Here is a 13,694-nt window from a genome sequence, read left to right as displayed (position 1 = left end):
TTAAGAGGAATATGCCATGGTAATAAGAAACACAACCCTCAAATTACATAAAAGGAGGATATACCATAATAAATAAGCATTCAGACAGACAAAACTACATTGTTCTGGAGCAGCAGCCTGTACAAAAACCAGATTTGTAAGGCTTTCAGATGTGACTGTGGTCTGATGTTGGACTGCATGGGAACATGAGGGCATACATACTCATTGTCAAAGTTTCAGTCGGCCACATCTGACCACCAAAAGGGATGTGTGCCATACTGTGCACCAAGCGCATCGTAATCATTTCACACCTAAACTTGCCATGAGAAAAAAAAAGGCTGTCTTGCAAATTCTGTCATCCCACACCATGGTCACAGAGCAGCAGCAGCTAGCTGGATTGGGGAATTACCGTCCCATGCACAGGCTGCCATTAACATCACAACACAAATAACTGTGTGTTTGGAGTGATGCCACGATCAGGAAGCACGGACTGCTGATGAATTATTGTTCTGCACTATGACTAATGACCATCGTTGATGAGAATGGCAATTACATCGCAAGAGGTTTCATTCTTCCAATGTTTTGGAGATGCACAGCAGTGTTACTCACAGTATCACAGTGTGGGAAACAATCAGATATGACTTCAGGTTATGGCTCGTAGTGATTGAGTGAAATACGACAGCACAACAGTATGTCATGGATGTTCTGCAACCTCTGGAAAATGCTTGTCCACATGTGGCCCATGTCTCGGTGAATTGTCTGCACAGTGTTGAGGTACTCCTGTAGCCAGCAAAATACCCTAATAGAACATGTGTAGAACCAGCTCTGCTGTCAACTCCATCCCAGAGCCTGTATTGACGATTATCAAGGACCATTTACAACAGTTTGTGGCCAGTTCGCCTCACACGATGATACAATGGTGTGATGACATCCTTCCCAAACAAATCAGTGAATACAAACAGAGCAGAGGGGGTGCAATGCTATATTGCTAAGAAAGTTCATACTGCCAAGTTTCTGATTTGATTTTTTACTCACTACAATAACATCACATACCCTCTCAACCAAAGAAATTTTATTTACTTTCTTCCTCCCTTCCTGGGTACTTAACGTTTTTTGCCAGTCAGAGTATTTTTCAAAATACGTTTACCAGTCTGAGTAATATACTAAGCAGGGGATGCTGCTTGTGACACACAACGAAGAATGAAGTGGAGTGGAAGACTGGATTGGGAGGTGAGGTGACAGAGTGAATTAAGTTCCAGGGATGGCAGGTATATTTTATTTATTTTTGAAGTTAATTCTAACACTATATGGTCCAGACAAAAATATAAAACCATATTGTTTATGAGAGAGTGAGTACATGAGTATGTCCCATGTTATATGTCATGAAGGAAAGAAAGCTGCTGTGAATAAAAAAATTCATTGTCAGTGCCAATGCACTCAAGTCGCTGTGGTCATTACTACATCTTTACATCTGTGTGATTCCAATTCTCTGTCAATACTAAGTTGCTTTCCTGATGAACACAAGTGGTGATGTTTCGTCAAAATCTCAGATTTTCATAAATAATTAAAACAACCAGTGCACTAACAAGTTTATACAACAAATCCATTGTGAAATCCTTTGTAGTTATGTAGGCTATAAACATGTACTGTATTTGATCTTTCATGTTGCTGTTGTTGTTGTCTTCAGTCCTGAGACTAGTTTGATGCAGCTCTCCATGCTACTCTATCCTGTGCAAGCTGCTTCATCTCCCAGTACCTACTGCAACCTACATCCTTATGAATCTGCTTAGTGTATTCATCTCTTGGTCTCCCTCTACGATTTTTACCCTCCACACTGCCCTCCAATGCTAAATTTGTGATCCCTTGATGCCTCAAAACATGTCCTACCAACCAATCCCTTCTTCTAGTCAAGTTGTGCCACAAACTTCTCTTCTCCCCAATCCTATTCAATACCTCCTGATTAGTTACGTGATCTACCCATCTAATCTTCAGCATTCTTCTGTAGCACCACATTTCGAAAGCTTCTATTCTCTTCTTGTCCAAACTAGTTATCGTCCATGTTTCACTTCCATACATGGCTACACTCCAAACAAATACTTTCAGAAACGACTTCCTGATACATAAATCTATATTCGATGTTAACAAATTTCTCTTCTTCAGAAACGCTTTCCTTGCCATTGCCAGTCTACATTTTATATCCTCTCTACTTCGACCATCATCAGTTATTTTACTTCCTAAATAGCAAAACTCCTTTACTACTTTAAGTGTCTCATTTCCTAATCCAATTCCCTCAGCATCCGATTTAATTTGTCTACATTCCATTATCCTCATTTTGCATTTGTTGATGTTCATCTTATATCCTCTTTTCAAGACACTGTCCATTCCATTCAACTGCTCTTCCAAGTCCTTTGCCGTCTCTGACAGAATTACAATGTCATCGGCGAACCTCACAGTTTTTACTTCTTCTCCATGAATTTTAATACCTATTCCGAATTTTTCTTTTGTTTCCTTTACTGCTTGCTCAATATACAGATTGAATAACATCGGGGAGAGGCTATAACCCTGTCTCACTACTTTCCCAACCACTGCTTCCCTTTCATGCCCCTCGACTCTAATAACTGCCATCTGGTTTCTGTACAAATTGTAAATAGCCTTTCGCTCCCTGTATTTTACCCCTGCCACCTTTAGAATTTGAAAGAGAGTATTCCAGTCAACATTATCGAAAGCTTTCTCTAAGTCTACAAATGCTAGAAACGTAGGTTTGCCTTTTCTTAATCTTTCTTCTAAGATAAGTCGTAAGGTCAGTGTTGCCTCACGTGTTCCAACATTTCTACGGAATCCAAACTGATCCTCCCCGAGGTCGGCATCTACCAGTTTTTCCATTCGTCTGTAAAGAATTCGCGTAAGTATTTTGCAGCTGTGACTTATTAAACTGATAGTTCGGTAATTTTCACATCTGTCAGCACCTGCTTTCTTTGGGATTGAATTATTATATTCTTCTTGAAGTCTGAGGGTATTTCACCTGTCTCATACATCTTGCTCACCAGCTGGTAGAGTTTTGTCATGACTGGCTCTCCCAAGGCCGTCAGTAGTTCTAATGGAATGTTGTCTACTCCGGGGGCCTTGTTTCGACTCAGGTCTTTCAGTGCTCTGTCAAACTCTTCACGCAGTATCTTACCTCCCATTTCGTCTTCATCTACATCCTCTTCCATTTCCATAATATTGTTCTCAAGTACATCGCCCTTGTATAAACCTTCTATATACTCTTTCCACCTTTCTGCCTTCCCTTCTTTGCTTAGAACTGGGTTGCCGTCTGAGCTCTTGATATTCATACACGTGGTTCTCTTCTCTCCAAAGGTCTCTTTAATTTTCCTGTAGGCAGTATCTATCTTACCCCTAGTGAGATAAGCTTCTACATCCTTACATTTGTCCTCTAGCCATCCCTACTTAGCCCTTTTGCACTTCCTGTCGATCTCATTTTTGAGACGTTTGTATTCCTTTTTGCCTGCTTCATTTACTGCATTTTTATATTTTCTCCTTTCATCAATTAAATTCCATATTTATTCTGTTACCCAAGGATTTCTAGCAGCCCTCGTCTTTTTACCTAGTTTATCCTCTGCTGCCTTCACTACTTCATCCCTCAGAGGTACCCATTCTTCTTCTACTGTGTTTCTTTCCCCCATTGCTGTCAATTGTTCCCTTATGCTCTCCTTGAAACTCTGTACAACCTCTGGTTCTTTCAGCTTATGTCCTTAAATGCCCACCTTTTTGCAGTTTATTCAGTTTTAACCTACGGGTCATAACCAATAGATTGTGGTCAGAGTCCACATCTGCCCCTGGAAATGTCCTACAATTTAAAACCTAATTCCTAAATCTCTGTCTTACCATTATATAATCTATCTGATACCTTTTAGTATCTCCAGGATTCTTCCATGTATACAACCTTCTTTGATCTTTCATTGAACCACATATTTAGTAACTTGCTTTGCTTTTGTACTTTAAGCAACAGTGTGGATGTGTCTCAATGGAATGAAGTGAAAGGTGTAGAGACAGCTGTGAAGGTTGATTTGGGACAGCATGTAGTTTCGACTGAGGCAATAAGGATTGAGGGATGTGTTACAAGAAACATTACCATCTATGCAACAGATAGGAGGAGGTATTAGGGAGATTGGGGAGGGAGGGGGGCAAGGAGATGAGGCAGTGGGGTGAGGCAGCAGGGTGGGGGGGGGGGGGGGGAGGGGGGAGTGAAATGGCATAGGTTGTGAAGCAGCCATGGAAACTGAATATGTTGTATCTGGGGCAAGTGTTTTTCCTTGGTGGTAAGCTATTCTTTCAGACACAATTAGGCAGTGGTAATTCATTTGGGTGAAGAATTGCTTGGTGTTCATGTTCGCAGAAAAGGCTGTGCAGTAATTATAGCAGAACTGTTCTATGCTTGACAACTTTCACTTGCAGCCCTACCTCTGATGGGTAGGATGTCTCTGTAATGGGACAGAATTCTTGTAAGGCCAATTTAATGCTGTTCACAATCATGGTGTATTATGTGTGTATAGATAAATATCTTTTATCTTTGAGGTCTTTCAATTATCTAATGAAAAGACAAAATGCTTATCTACCGGATGATTGTAGCTAAGACCAGAACTGGTAAAGAATGAAGACTAATTTGTACAGCTGATGCCTAGTTCTTCAGATCTGTGACAGTTACAGCAAGTAACCACAAAAATATTTGCTCAAGGTCTCACTGAGGTCTTCACAGACAGGCAATGCCCTCTAAAACTGCGCGCGTGTGCGCGCACACACACACACACACACACACACACACACACACACACACACACACACACACACACACACCTAACTCTCCAACCCCCCCCCCCCCCCCCCCCCTCCCCATAGAACAACTGCAAAGGAACACTTCCCTCATTATCCAATATTACCCCAGACTGGAACAATTTCACCAACATCATCTATACCAGGGGTTTGACTAGTTTTCATTGTGCACTGAAATGAGAAACAACCTTCTTACTTATTTCCTCCTTAATTAAATTCAGTTCCTCTCTGCTGAGCCATTAAGTAACAATTATGGCAATTAATGAATCATAGGAATATGTCTGCAAATACCAGCACTGTACTTGTTTCAAACACATTTTGATTAAATATAATTTCATGGTGCACTGCACTGAGAAGCTTATTAAAATTATTTTCCATAAGACTCTTGATGGCCAGTTGCACAACTGCAATGGAGCTATGATCAGTAATTGCAATGATTACTATACATATATGGGAAGATTTTCATGGTTGTGTCTGAAGGTAGAATAGTATGCTGATCTGCTTACATTTCTTCTCTTTCTACTTGTTGCATCCAAGATGATGTGGTTTAGCTGTGGTGTGAGATCTGACTGCATTGCTAGTTAGTGTTGCACAGCAGTGTTCAGTGAGTTGTTATTTGCGTCTCATTTTGTGTCAAGGAGATTCTAAATTACATCATACATACTGTGAGATGACTTCTTTCATGTTTCATTCTGTACAGTTACAGAATGTCCACCCTTACAGTCAGTAAGATAATGTAGGCCACCATCAGTCCAGTTGCTGTTACGAAAATCTTAAGCTCTGTTAGTGATGAGATTAATTTTAAATTGTGTTTGCCCTGCAGAAATTATTTTGTAGACACTGTAGTAGTAGACATCACCGTAGGCAAAAACCAGTGTTCTGTACACAGCTGTTAAAGATTACGTATTATGATTTGAAGTCATATTGGGCAGACACATTCAGTACTTTACATAAATTTACAGTACCATTTCACTACAACCTCAACTCCCGAGGGTATTTTCTTTCCATCGCTACAAGAAAATGTGTTTCTTTTTTTCACCAGATGTGTTTCACTTTACTGAGGTAAAGCATCATCAGTGGTCTGTAATTAAAGATATTTAAAATTTGAATTGTTTTTGTGATTGAAAACAGTTCTTTAACAATTTGTTGGTTTTAACTGTTAATGAACTTTTTTCAATCTGAAAAATGAATCAAATTGTAAATATCTTTCATTACATACCACACTGATGATGCTTTGTCTCAATAAAGCAAAACAACATGCATTTCTTGTAGGTGTAATGATGGAACGAAAATACCCTCAGGAACTGTAAACTAACTATGGGCAAATATGAAGACTTTACAACCCGACTGAATGGTCAGGGCCCAACTGTGGCACAGCAAAAAGTCAACCATCTACTGTTAGAATATATTGCTGAGTGTAACATGATTGTTTCAAAACAGCACTCAGTACCATCTTCTCTTAATTACATTGATGGGATCTGTCTATTTTCCTAACAAAACATCCTTCAACCCCATCTCAATCATCTTAGCTGCTGCCCACCTCCATAAGTGGTCCCATGAACTCAACTCCATTAATCAGAAAGCCTTTGTTAATTTCCATAAGTCATTTTAATGCACAAGTTGGAAGCAATTCTTCATGAACTTCAAATAAGACACACTTACATTAGAAATATAGGAAAACAATATTAAGCTTATGGAGAAACCAAAATATGAGGATAGACATTAATGGGGAGTAATAATGCTAAATTTACAAAATGGGACAGAATTAGGATACTCTTTGTTATCATTTGTGTTTAATGTTTTCGTCAAGAGAGTTATGGACATTTCCACTGTGAAGACATCCGGAGTTAGGGCGACAAAAGTTCTCATTCACTGCATGGCATTGCTTTTAATGAAGGAGGACTTATTAATGACTAAGGGATTTTTTTTTATAGAAAAGGAAAAAAAGATTGTCATTTGAAGTCTACTCTTGAGTGGCCATGAAAGCTGGACACTATTCAAAATTATTAGAAATAACTGAAATGTGGTTTCAGAGAAGGCTAATAAGAACAAGCTGGACAGAAAGAAAATTAAATAAAGATAGTCTGAATGAATTCAATGAATGAAAAACCCGTATCGCAACTTTTTTTTAAAAAAAGTCTTGTTCAACCTTTATTTAGATAGAATGATTTTTGGCGAATATACTGCAAAAATTGATAAAGAAAAGAAAGGAGAGGTCTAGAAGACCTATTAAAGAGAAACAATTCAAAGTTATCAAAAATGAGGAGAACAGCACAAATTAGAAAGACTGATTGGAGCCTTTATAAGTTTATTTGATTGAGGAAAGAACATACTAAATTGACTACACAAGGCTGTTTAGCACAGTATGCAGAACTCTTACCTTCAATTGTGACTTAATCTTCTGTAACTGAACTTGCATGTCATTGATCTGACCCTGCAACTGTTGTCGCTCCTCTAAAAGACAGGTAAGTCTTTGAGTAAGGTCTGCATTATCACTCACGTGTTTCTCCAGTATAGTGTTCACACCCTGCAAGCAAATGCATTTAAAAACAACAAAATAAAGAGTACAACCCAAAGCACTGAACTGAAAATAAAAATATGTATTGCTTTTGCCCTTTTCGTTGGTTTTACTTTTTCGTCTTTTTATTCAGTGTCTGGGAGAAGGTATTAAAATTTTATACAGCCCTATGGACTACAGTATAAAAGGTAGAAGAACAGTAAAAAAATCAATGTAAATGAAAAATAAAGACATAGTCACAGCAGTAACTAGTCATGGGCGAACTGCATCTGACGACTTTGTGGCTGATGAAACCTGTGTCTTGGCCACAGCTTCAACTCAGAACTTTGCCTTTTGTGGACAATGCTCTTACCAACTAAGCTATACAGGAATGACTTGCTTCCACAGATTCAACTCCGTCAGTATCTCTCTTCAGCTATCCAAACTTCACAGAAGCTCTCCTCCATATGTTGCCGTACTAGTAGTTCTAGAAGAAAGGATGTATGAGAAAATGGCTTAGCCACAACCTAGAGACTGGTTCCAGAAAAAAAAAAAAAAAAAATAGTTTTACTATGTCGTAGGTTATATGCTGTTTTTAAACTTCCTGGCAACTTTAAGCAGCTGTTTGTGGCACAATGCCACAGGTGTGTATCTCTGTGTTGATAATGCAAGAAGGCTAAATCCCTAGACGGGACCAGTGGGATAGCTGCAGATATCTTTCAGTGATTTTCTTTATAATTTTGTGATTTCCTGCACACCACTCTACCATCCTGTCTGGAGTAGCTATGGAAGCTATTCTGCAATGCAAAGAGTATTTGGAGCTATCATATTCATCCAAACATTTCAGTCTGTCACATGAGATCGAAGGTACCAGCAGTGTCTATCATTAATGGAATTGCTTATTTGTGAGTGTGTTATTCACTATGTGGATTGGTTGATAAACATCATTAAATAACTTGCCTTGGATAAAGCAAAACTGACACCAGCTGAAGTTGGAAAATTCTCAGTAGAATGCTGAATGAAATGCATTTGGCTGTCAATAGAGCAATGCATGATGCCTTCAATGGCCACTGTAGCAGAATATTGTCAAATGATATTTCACAAAACCCAAAGAAATTCTGGTAATATGTGAAGGCTGTGGCATCGAAGTTAGTGTCCAATCACAAGTGAATGAGACAGGAACTGAAACTGAGGGTCGATGGTAGCAAAGCAAAGGCTGAAATGCTGAACTCTGTTTTCAAATGTTCTTTTACTCAGGAAAGCCCAGAAGAATTGCCCCAATTCAATCCTCGTACCATTGAAAAAGATGACTGAAATAAGAATTAGTATCCGTGGTGTTGAAAAATAACTGAAATTGTTAAAACTGAACAAAGCTCCAGGACCCAATGGAATCCCTACCAGATTCTATACTGAATTAGTGGCTGAGTTAGTCCCTCTTCGAACTATAATCCTATCATCCCTCAAACAAAGAACTGTGCCCAGTTCTTGGAATAAAGTATAGGTCACACCCATCTACAAGAAGTATACGACAAGTGATCCATAAAATTATTGTCCAATATCTTTGACATCAATTTGTTGCAGAATCTTGGAAGTTAGTCTGAGCTCAAACATAATGTGGTACCTTGGACAGAATGACCAACTCATTGCCAACCAGCATGTGAAAGCCAACTCGCACTTTTCTCATGTGATGCACTGAAAGCTTTGGATCAATGCAGTCAGGTAGATGGAGTATCTCTTGATTTCTGAAAAGCATTTGACTCAGTACCACACCTAGTCTTAGTGTCAACAGTACCATCATATGCAGTATCAAGTGAAATGTTTTTGGTAGGCAGGATGCAGATGCTGTCTTGGATGGAAAGTAATCAGCAGATATAGAAGTACCTTCACATATGTCCCAGCGATGTGTGTTGGGATCCTTGCTATTCATGTTGCTAACAATATTAATAGAAATCTCAGACTTTCTGCAGATGGATGCAGTTATCTATAATGAAGTACTATCTGAAAAAAGCTAGATAAATATTCAGTCAGATCTCAATAAGATTTCAAAGTGGTGCAAAGATTGGCAACTTGCTGTAAATGTTCAAAAATGTAAAATTGTGCACTTCACAAACTGAAAAATGGTTGTATCCTCTGAGTCACTGTTGGAATTGGCTAACCGATACAAAATACCTGGGTGTAAAACTTGGTAGGGATATAAAATGGAATGATCACATAGGCTCAATCATGGGTAAACCGGTGGTAGACTTCAGTTTATTGGAAGAGCACTGGGGAAATGCAGTCAGTCTACAAAGGAGATTGTTTACAAATCACTCAAGCAACTGGTTCTTGCTCAAGTATGTGGAACATGTGCCAGATATGACTAGCAGGGGATATTGAACGTACACAGAGAAGGGCAGCATGAATGGTCACAGGTTTGTTTGATCTGTGGGAGAGTGCCACAGAGAAGCTGAAGGAACTCAACTGGAAGGCTCTTGAAGATAGACGTACACTATTCTGTGAAAATCTGTTAAGAAAGTTTCAAGAACCAGCTTTAAATGATGATTCTAGAAATACAGTACAATCCCCTATGTATTGCTCACATAGGGGTTGTGAGGAAAGGTTAGAACAATTAATGCACACACAGAGGCATTCAAACAATAATTTCTCCCATTCTCCATTTGTGAATGGAACAGGAAGAAACCTTAATAAATGGTACAGTGTGACGTACCCTCTGCCATGCACCTCACAGTGGTTTGCAGAGTGTAAATGTAGATGTAGATGTGGGATGAGTTTCTGAGCAGGTTAGGTAAAGGCACCAATACATTTTCAATTTCTCTGAGATATTTCTATGGCTTTTCTTTTTAAATACTATCCTAGTTTTGGGGCTCTGTCCCAATCATAGTCATTACAAATTCAGTTAGCTATCAAGTAAATACCATCTGGACTATGGGCTTATCACTTCTTCAGGCTAGGCATAATCTGTATAACCTCATACTGCACATACAATCTAATTCATTTTGTAATCTGGTCAAATTTTGTTAATTATCTGACCTATGTGGTGGTTACTGTCACAGACAAGCACATACAACAGATGTTCCAATGTTTTAAGGTTTGAGTCATGACATTGTCAATATTCACATTGCTCAGTTAGGAGTTTGCATGGTAAACAAGCAATTCTGCACTTAAGGCTAAATGACTATGCAATGCTGACTGGCCAGTGTATCATCCTCTGCTATAGGGCATGTTCTGGACGTGGGATAGAGGGACATGGGGTCAGTACACAACTCTCCTAGCTGTTGTCAACTTTCCAGACTTTACAACCACTTCTTTTCATTCAAGTAACTTCTCAATTGATCTAACAGGACTGAGTGTATTCTGTTTTTTTCCTTAAACCAAGCAAAAATATCTGGCAGTACCAGGAAGTGAATGCAGGTTCTCCACATGGCAGTCATACATGCTGAATGCTCAGCTATGGAGCTGTGGAATTTGTATGGTACTCTCTACGTAATGTAATCGTAATTAAATACTTCTGTCATTGCAATAAACAAAAATATTTTTACTTACTTTCAAATTCTAAGCATAGGAGCAGAACATTTCCAATTTATAAGCAAATTTGCTGATGAGTGAGCACATAGCATGAAAGTTTTGTAAATGTAAAGTCAGTGCTTCTAGTCTTGCAGCAACTACTTTTTTTAAACTTTATTTAAACTAGATATTTATTAACAAATTGAAATGTTGCTTACAAAATGCTGAATCATATTTTTTAAAATTAAAATAACCTTTTAATTTTTAATTTCTGGTTGTGCAAAAGCAAATTAAAATTTGATAGACATGCAAAATGTGTTTTTGTTAAATAAAATAAAAATGCATCAATAATACTGTTTAATCTCCAGAAATAACTTTTAATTTCTATTTGATATTTGGAACTAAATTAAAGTGAATACTCAAATTTTCATGCAAACAGTAATTCAAAATAAAAACATGTTTTATCTGTATTAAATACTTATGATTCAGTATTTGTTAAGCAAAATTACGATTTGTTAATAACTATTTTTGAATTTGACAGAGCACTGAAAGACCTAAGTCAGAACAAGGCTCCGGGAGTAGACAACATTCCTTTAGAACTACTGATAGCGTTGGGAGAGCCAGCCATGACGAAACTCTACCATGCGGTGAGCAAGATGTAAGAGACAAGCAAAATACCCTCAGACTTCAAGAAGAATATAATAATTCAATTCCCAAGGAAAGCAGGTGTTATCAGGTATGAAAATTACCAAATTATCAGTTTAATACACAACTGGCCATTAAAATTGCTACACCACGAAGATGATGTGCTACAGACACGAAATTTAACTGACAGGAAGAAGATGCTGTGATATGCAAATGATTGGATTTTAAGAGCATTCACACAAGGTTGGCACTTATGGCGATACCTACAACGTGCTGACATGAGGAAAGTTTCCAACCGATTTCTCATACACAAACAGCAGTTGACCAGTGTTGCCTGGTGAAACATTGTTGTGATGCCTCGTGTACGGAGAAGAAATGCATACCATCACATTTACGACTTTGATAAAGGTCAGATTGTAGCCTATCGCAATTGCAGTTTATTGTATCATGACATTGCTGCTTGTGTTGGTCGAGATCCAATGATTGTTAGCAGAATATGGAATCGGTGGGTTCAGGAGGGTAATACGAAACGCCATGCTGGATCCCAATGGCATCATATCACCAGCAGTTGAGACGACAGGCATCTTATCCACAAGGCTGTAACAGATCATGCAGCCACATCTCGATCTCTATGTCAACAGATGGGGATGTTTGCAAGACACAAACCATCTGCATGAACAGTTCGACGACATTTGCAGCAGCACAGACAGAAGCGCCTGTTGACTGGAATACACTCTTTCAAATTATGAAGGTGGCAGGGGTAAAACACAGGGAGAAAAAGGCTATTTACAATTTTTACAGAAACCAGATGGCAGTTATAAGAGTTGAGGGGCATGAAAGGGAAGCAGTGATTGGGAAGGGAGTGAGATAAGGTTGTAGCCTATCCCTGATGTTATTCAACTGTATACTGAGCAAGCAGTAAAGGAAACAAAAGAAAAACTTGGAGTAAGAATTAAAATCCATGGTGAACAAATAAAAACTTTGAAGTTTGCTGATGACATTGTAATTCTGTCAGAGACAGCAAAGGACTTGGAAGAGCAGCTGAATGGAATTGACAGTGTCTTGAAAGGAGGGTATAAGACGAACATCAACAAAATCAAAACAAGGATAATGGAATTTAGTTGAATTAAATCAGATGATGCTGAGGGAATTAGATTAGGAAATGAGACACTTAAAGTAGTAAAGGAGTTTGGCTATTTGGGGAGCAAAATAACTGATGATGGTCAAAGTAGAGAGGATATAAAATGTACACTGGCAATGGCAAGGAAAGCGTTTCTGAAGAAGAGAAATTTGTTAACATTGAGTATAGATTTAAGTGTCCGGAAGTCGTTTCTGAAAGTATTTGTAAGGAGTGTAACCATGTATGGAAGTGAAACATGGACGATAAATAGTTTAGACAAGAAGAGAATAGAAGCTTTCGAAATGTGGTGCTACAGAAGAATGCTGAAGATTAGGTGGGTAAATCACATAACTAATGAGGAGGTATTGAGTAGAATTGGGGGGAAGAGAAATTTGTGGCACAGCTTGACTAGAAGAAGGGATTGGTTGGTAGGACATGTTCTGAGGCATCAAGGGATCACCAATTTAGTATTGGAGGGCAGCGTGGAGGGTAAAAATCACAGAGGGAGACCAAGAGATGAATACACTAAGCAGATTCAGAAGGATGTAGGTTGCAGTAGGTACTGGGAGATGAAGCACCTTGCACAGGATAGAGTGGCATCTTTTCATGGTTGTCTTCAGTCTTGGAATTAGGAAGCAGTTTTGTGGTTACTATAATGGTTTTGATTTTGCCAAAAAAAGTCATGAACAAGCATTGAGGTATGAATGGGAGCATTATCAGGATGCAATTTCAATGAGTGGTTTTGTGAAAGTTCTTGTCATTTCCTTCAGATTGCTTCACGCAAATGGCACGTAACTTCCAGGTAGTATTAGTTACTATGGCCATAAGGCAGGAACTCATGATGCCCTGTCCAATTGTAACTGAAGAAAACTGTGAGAACTCTCACAGGTGACTGAACTTGTCATTTTTTTTTTTGTCTTGGTTCTTCAGGCAGTTTCATTGGGACGACTGGGCTTTGGTTTTGATTTCGCACCTGTATACTCATATTTTTCACCTGTTATAATCTCCTTTAGTAGTTCTAGATCATTGTCAGCTTCATTCAGTAATTCCTGAGTGATGTCTTCATGAGCATTTGTGGTCAAAAATCAACAATTTCAGAACAAACTCTGCTGCTACATT

At 38.6% G+C, this 13,694-nt stretch overlaps 1 protein-coding gene across 10 annotated transcripts in view; it reads right to left on the bottom strand.

Moving 5' to 3' along the window:
• The window catches only part of LOC126319942 (A-kinase anchor protein 9-like), a 490,541-nt gene that overhangs the window by 33,969 nt on the left and 442,878 nt on the right, over positions 1 to 13,694 (bottom strand). For all 10 annotated transcript variants that reach the window (XM_049993656.1, XM_049993664.1, XM_049993682.1 and 7 more), the window contains one exon: positions 7,190 to 7,336. In XM_049993656.1, coding sequence (XP_049849613.1) covers positions 7,190 to 7,336 — 147 coding nt within the window. The remainder of the gene's footprint in view (positions 1 to 7,189; positions 7,337 to 13,694) is intronic.

The sequence above is a fragment of the Schistocerca gregaria genome, chromosome 2 (genome assembly GCF_023897955.1).
Source record: "Schistocerca gregaria isolate iqSchGreg1 chromosome 2, iqSchGreg1.2, whole genome shotgun sequence".
Classification (NCBI taxonomy): Eukaryota; Metazoa; Arthropoda; class Insecta; order Orthoptera; family Acrididae; genus Schistocerca; species Schistocerca gregaria.
The sequence above is the reverse complement of the archived record's forward strand: the minus strand, read 5'-3'. Positions and strand labels throughout refer to the sequence as shown.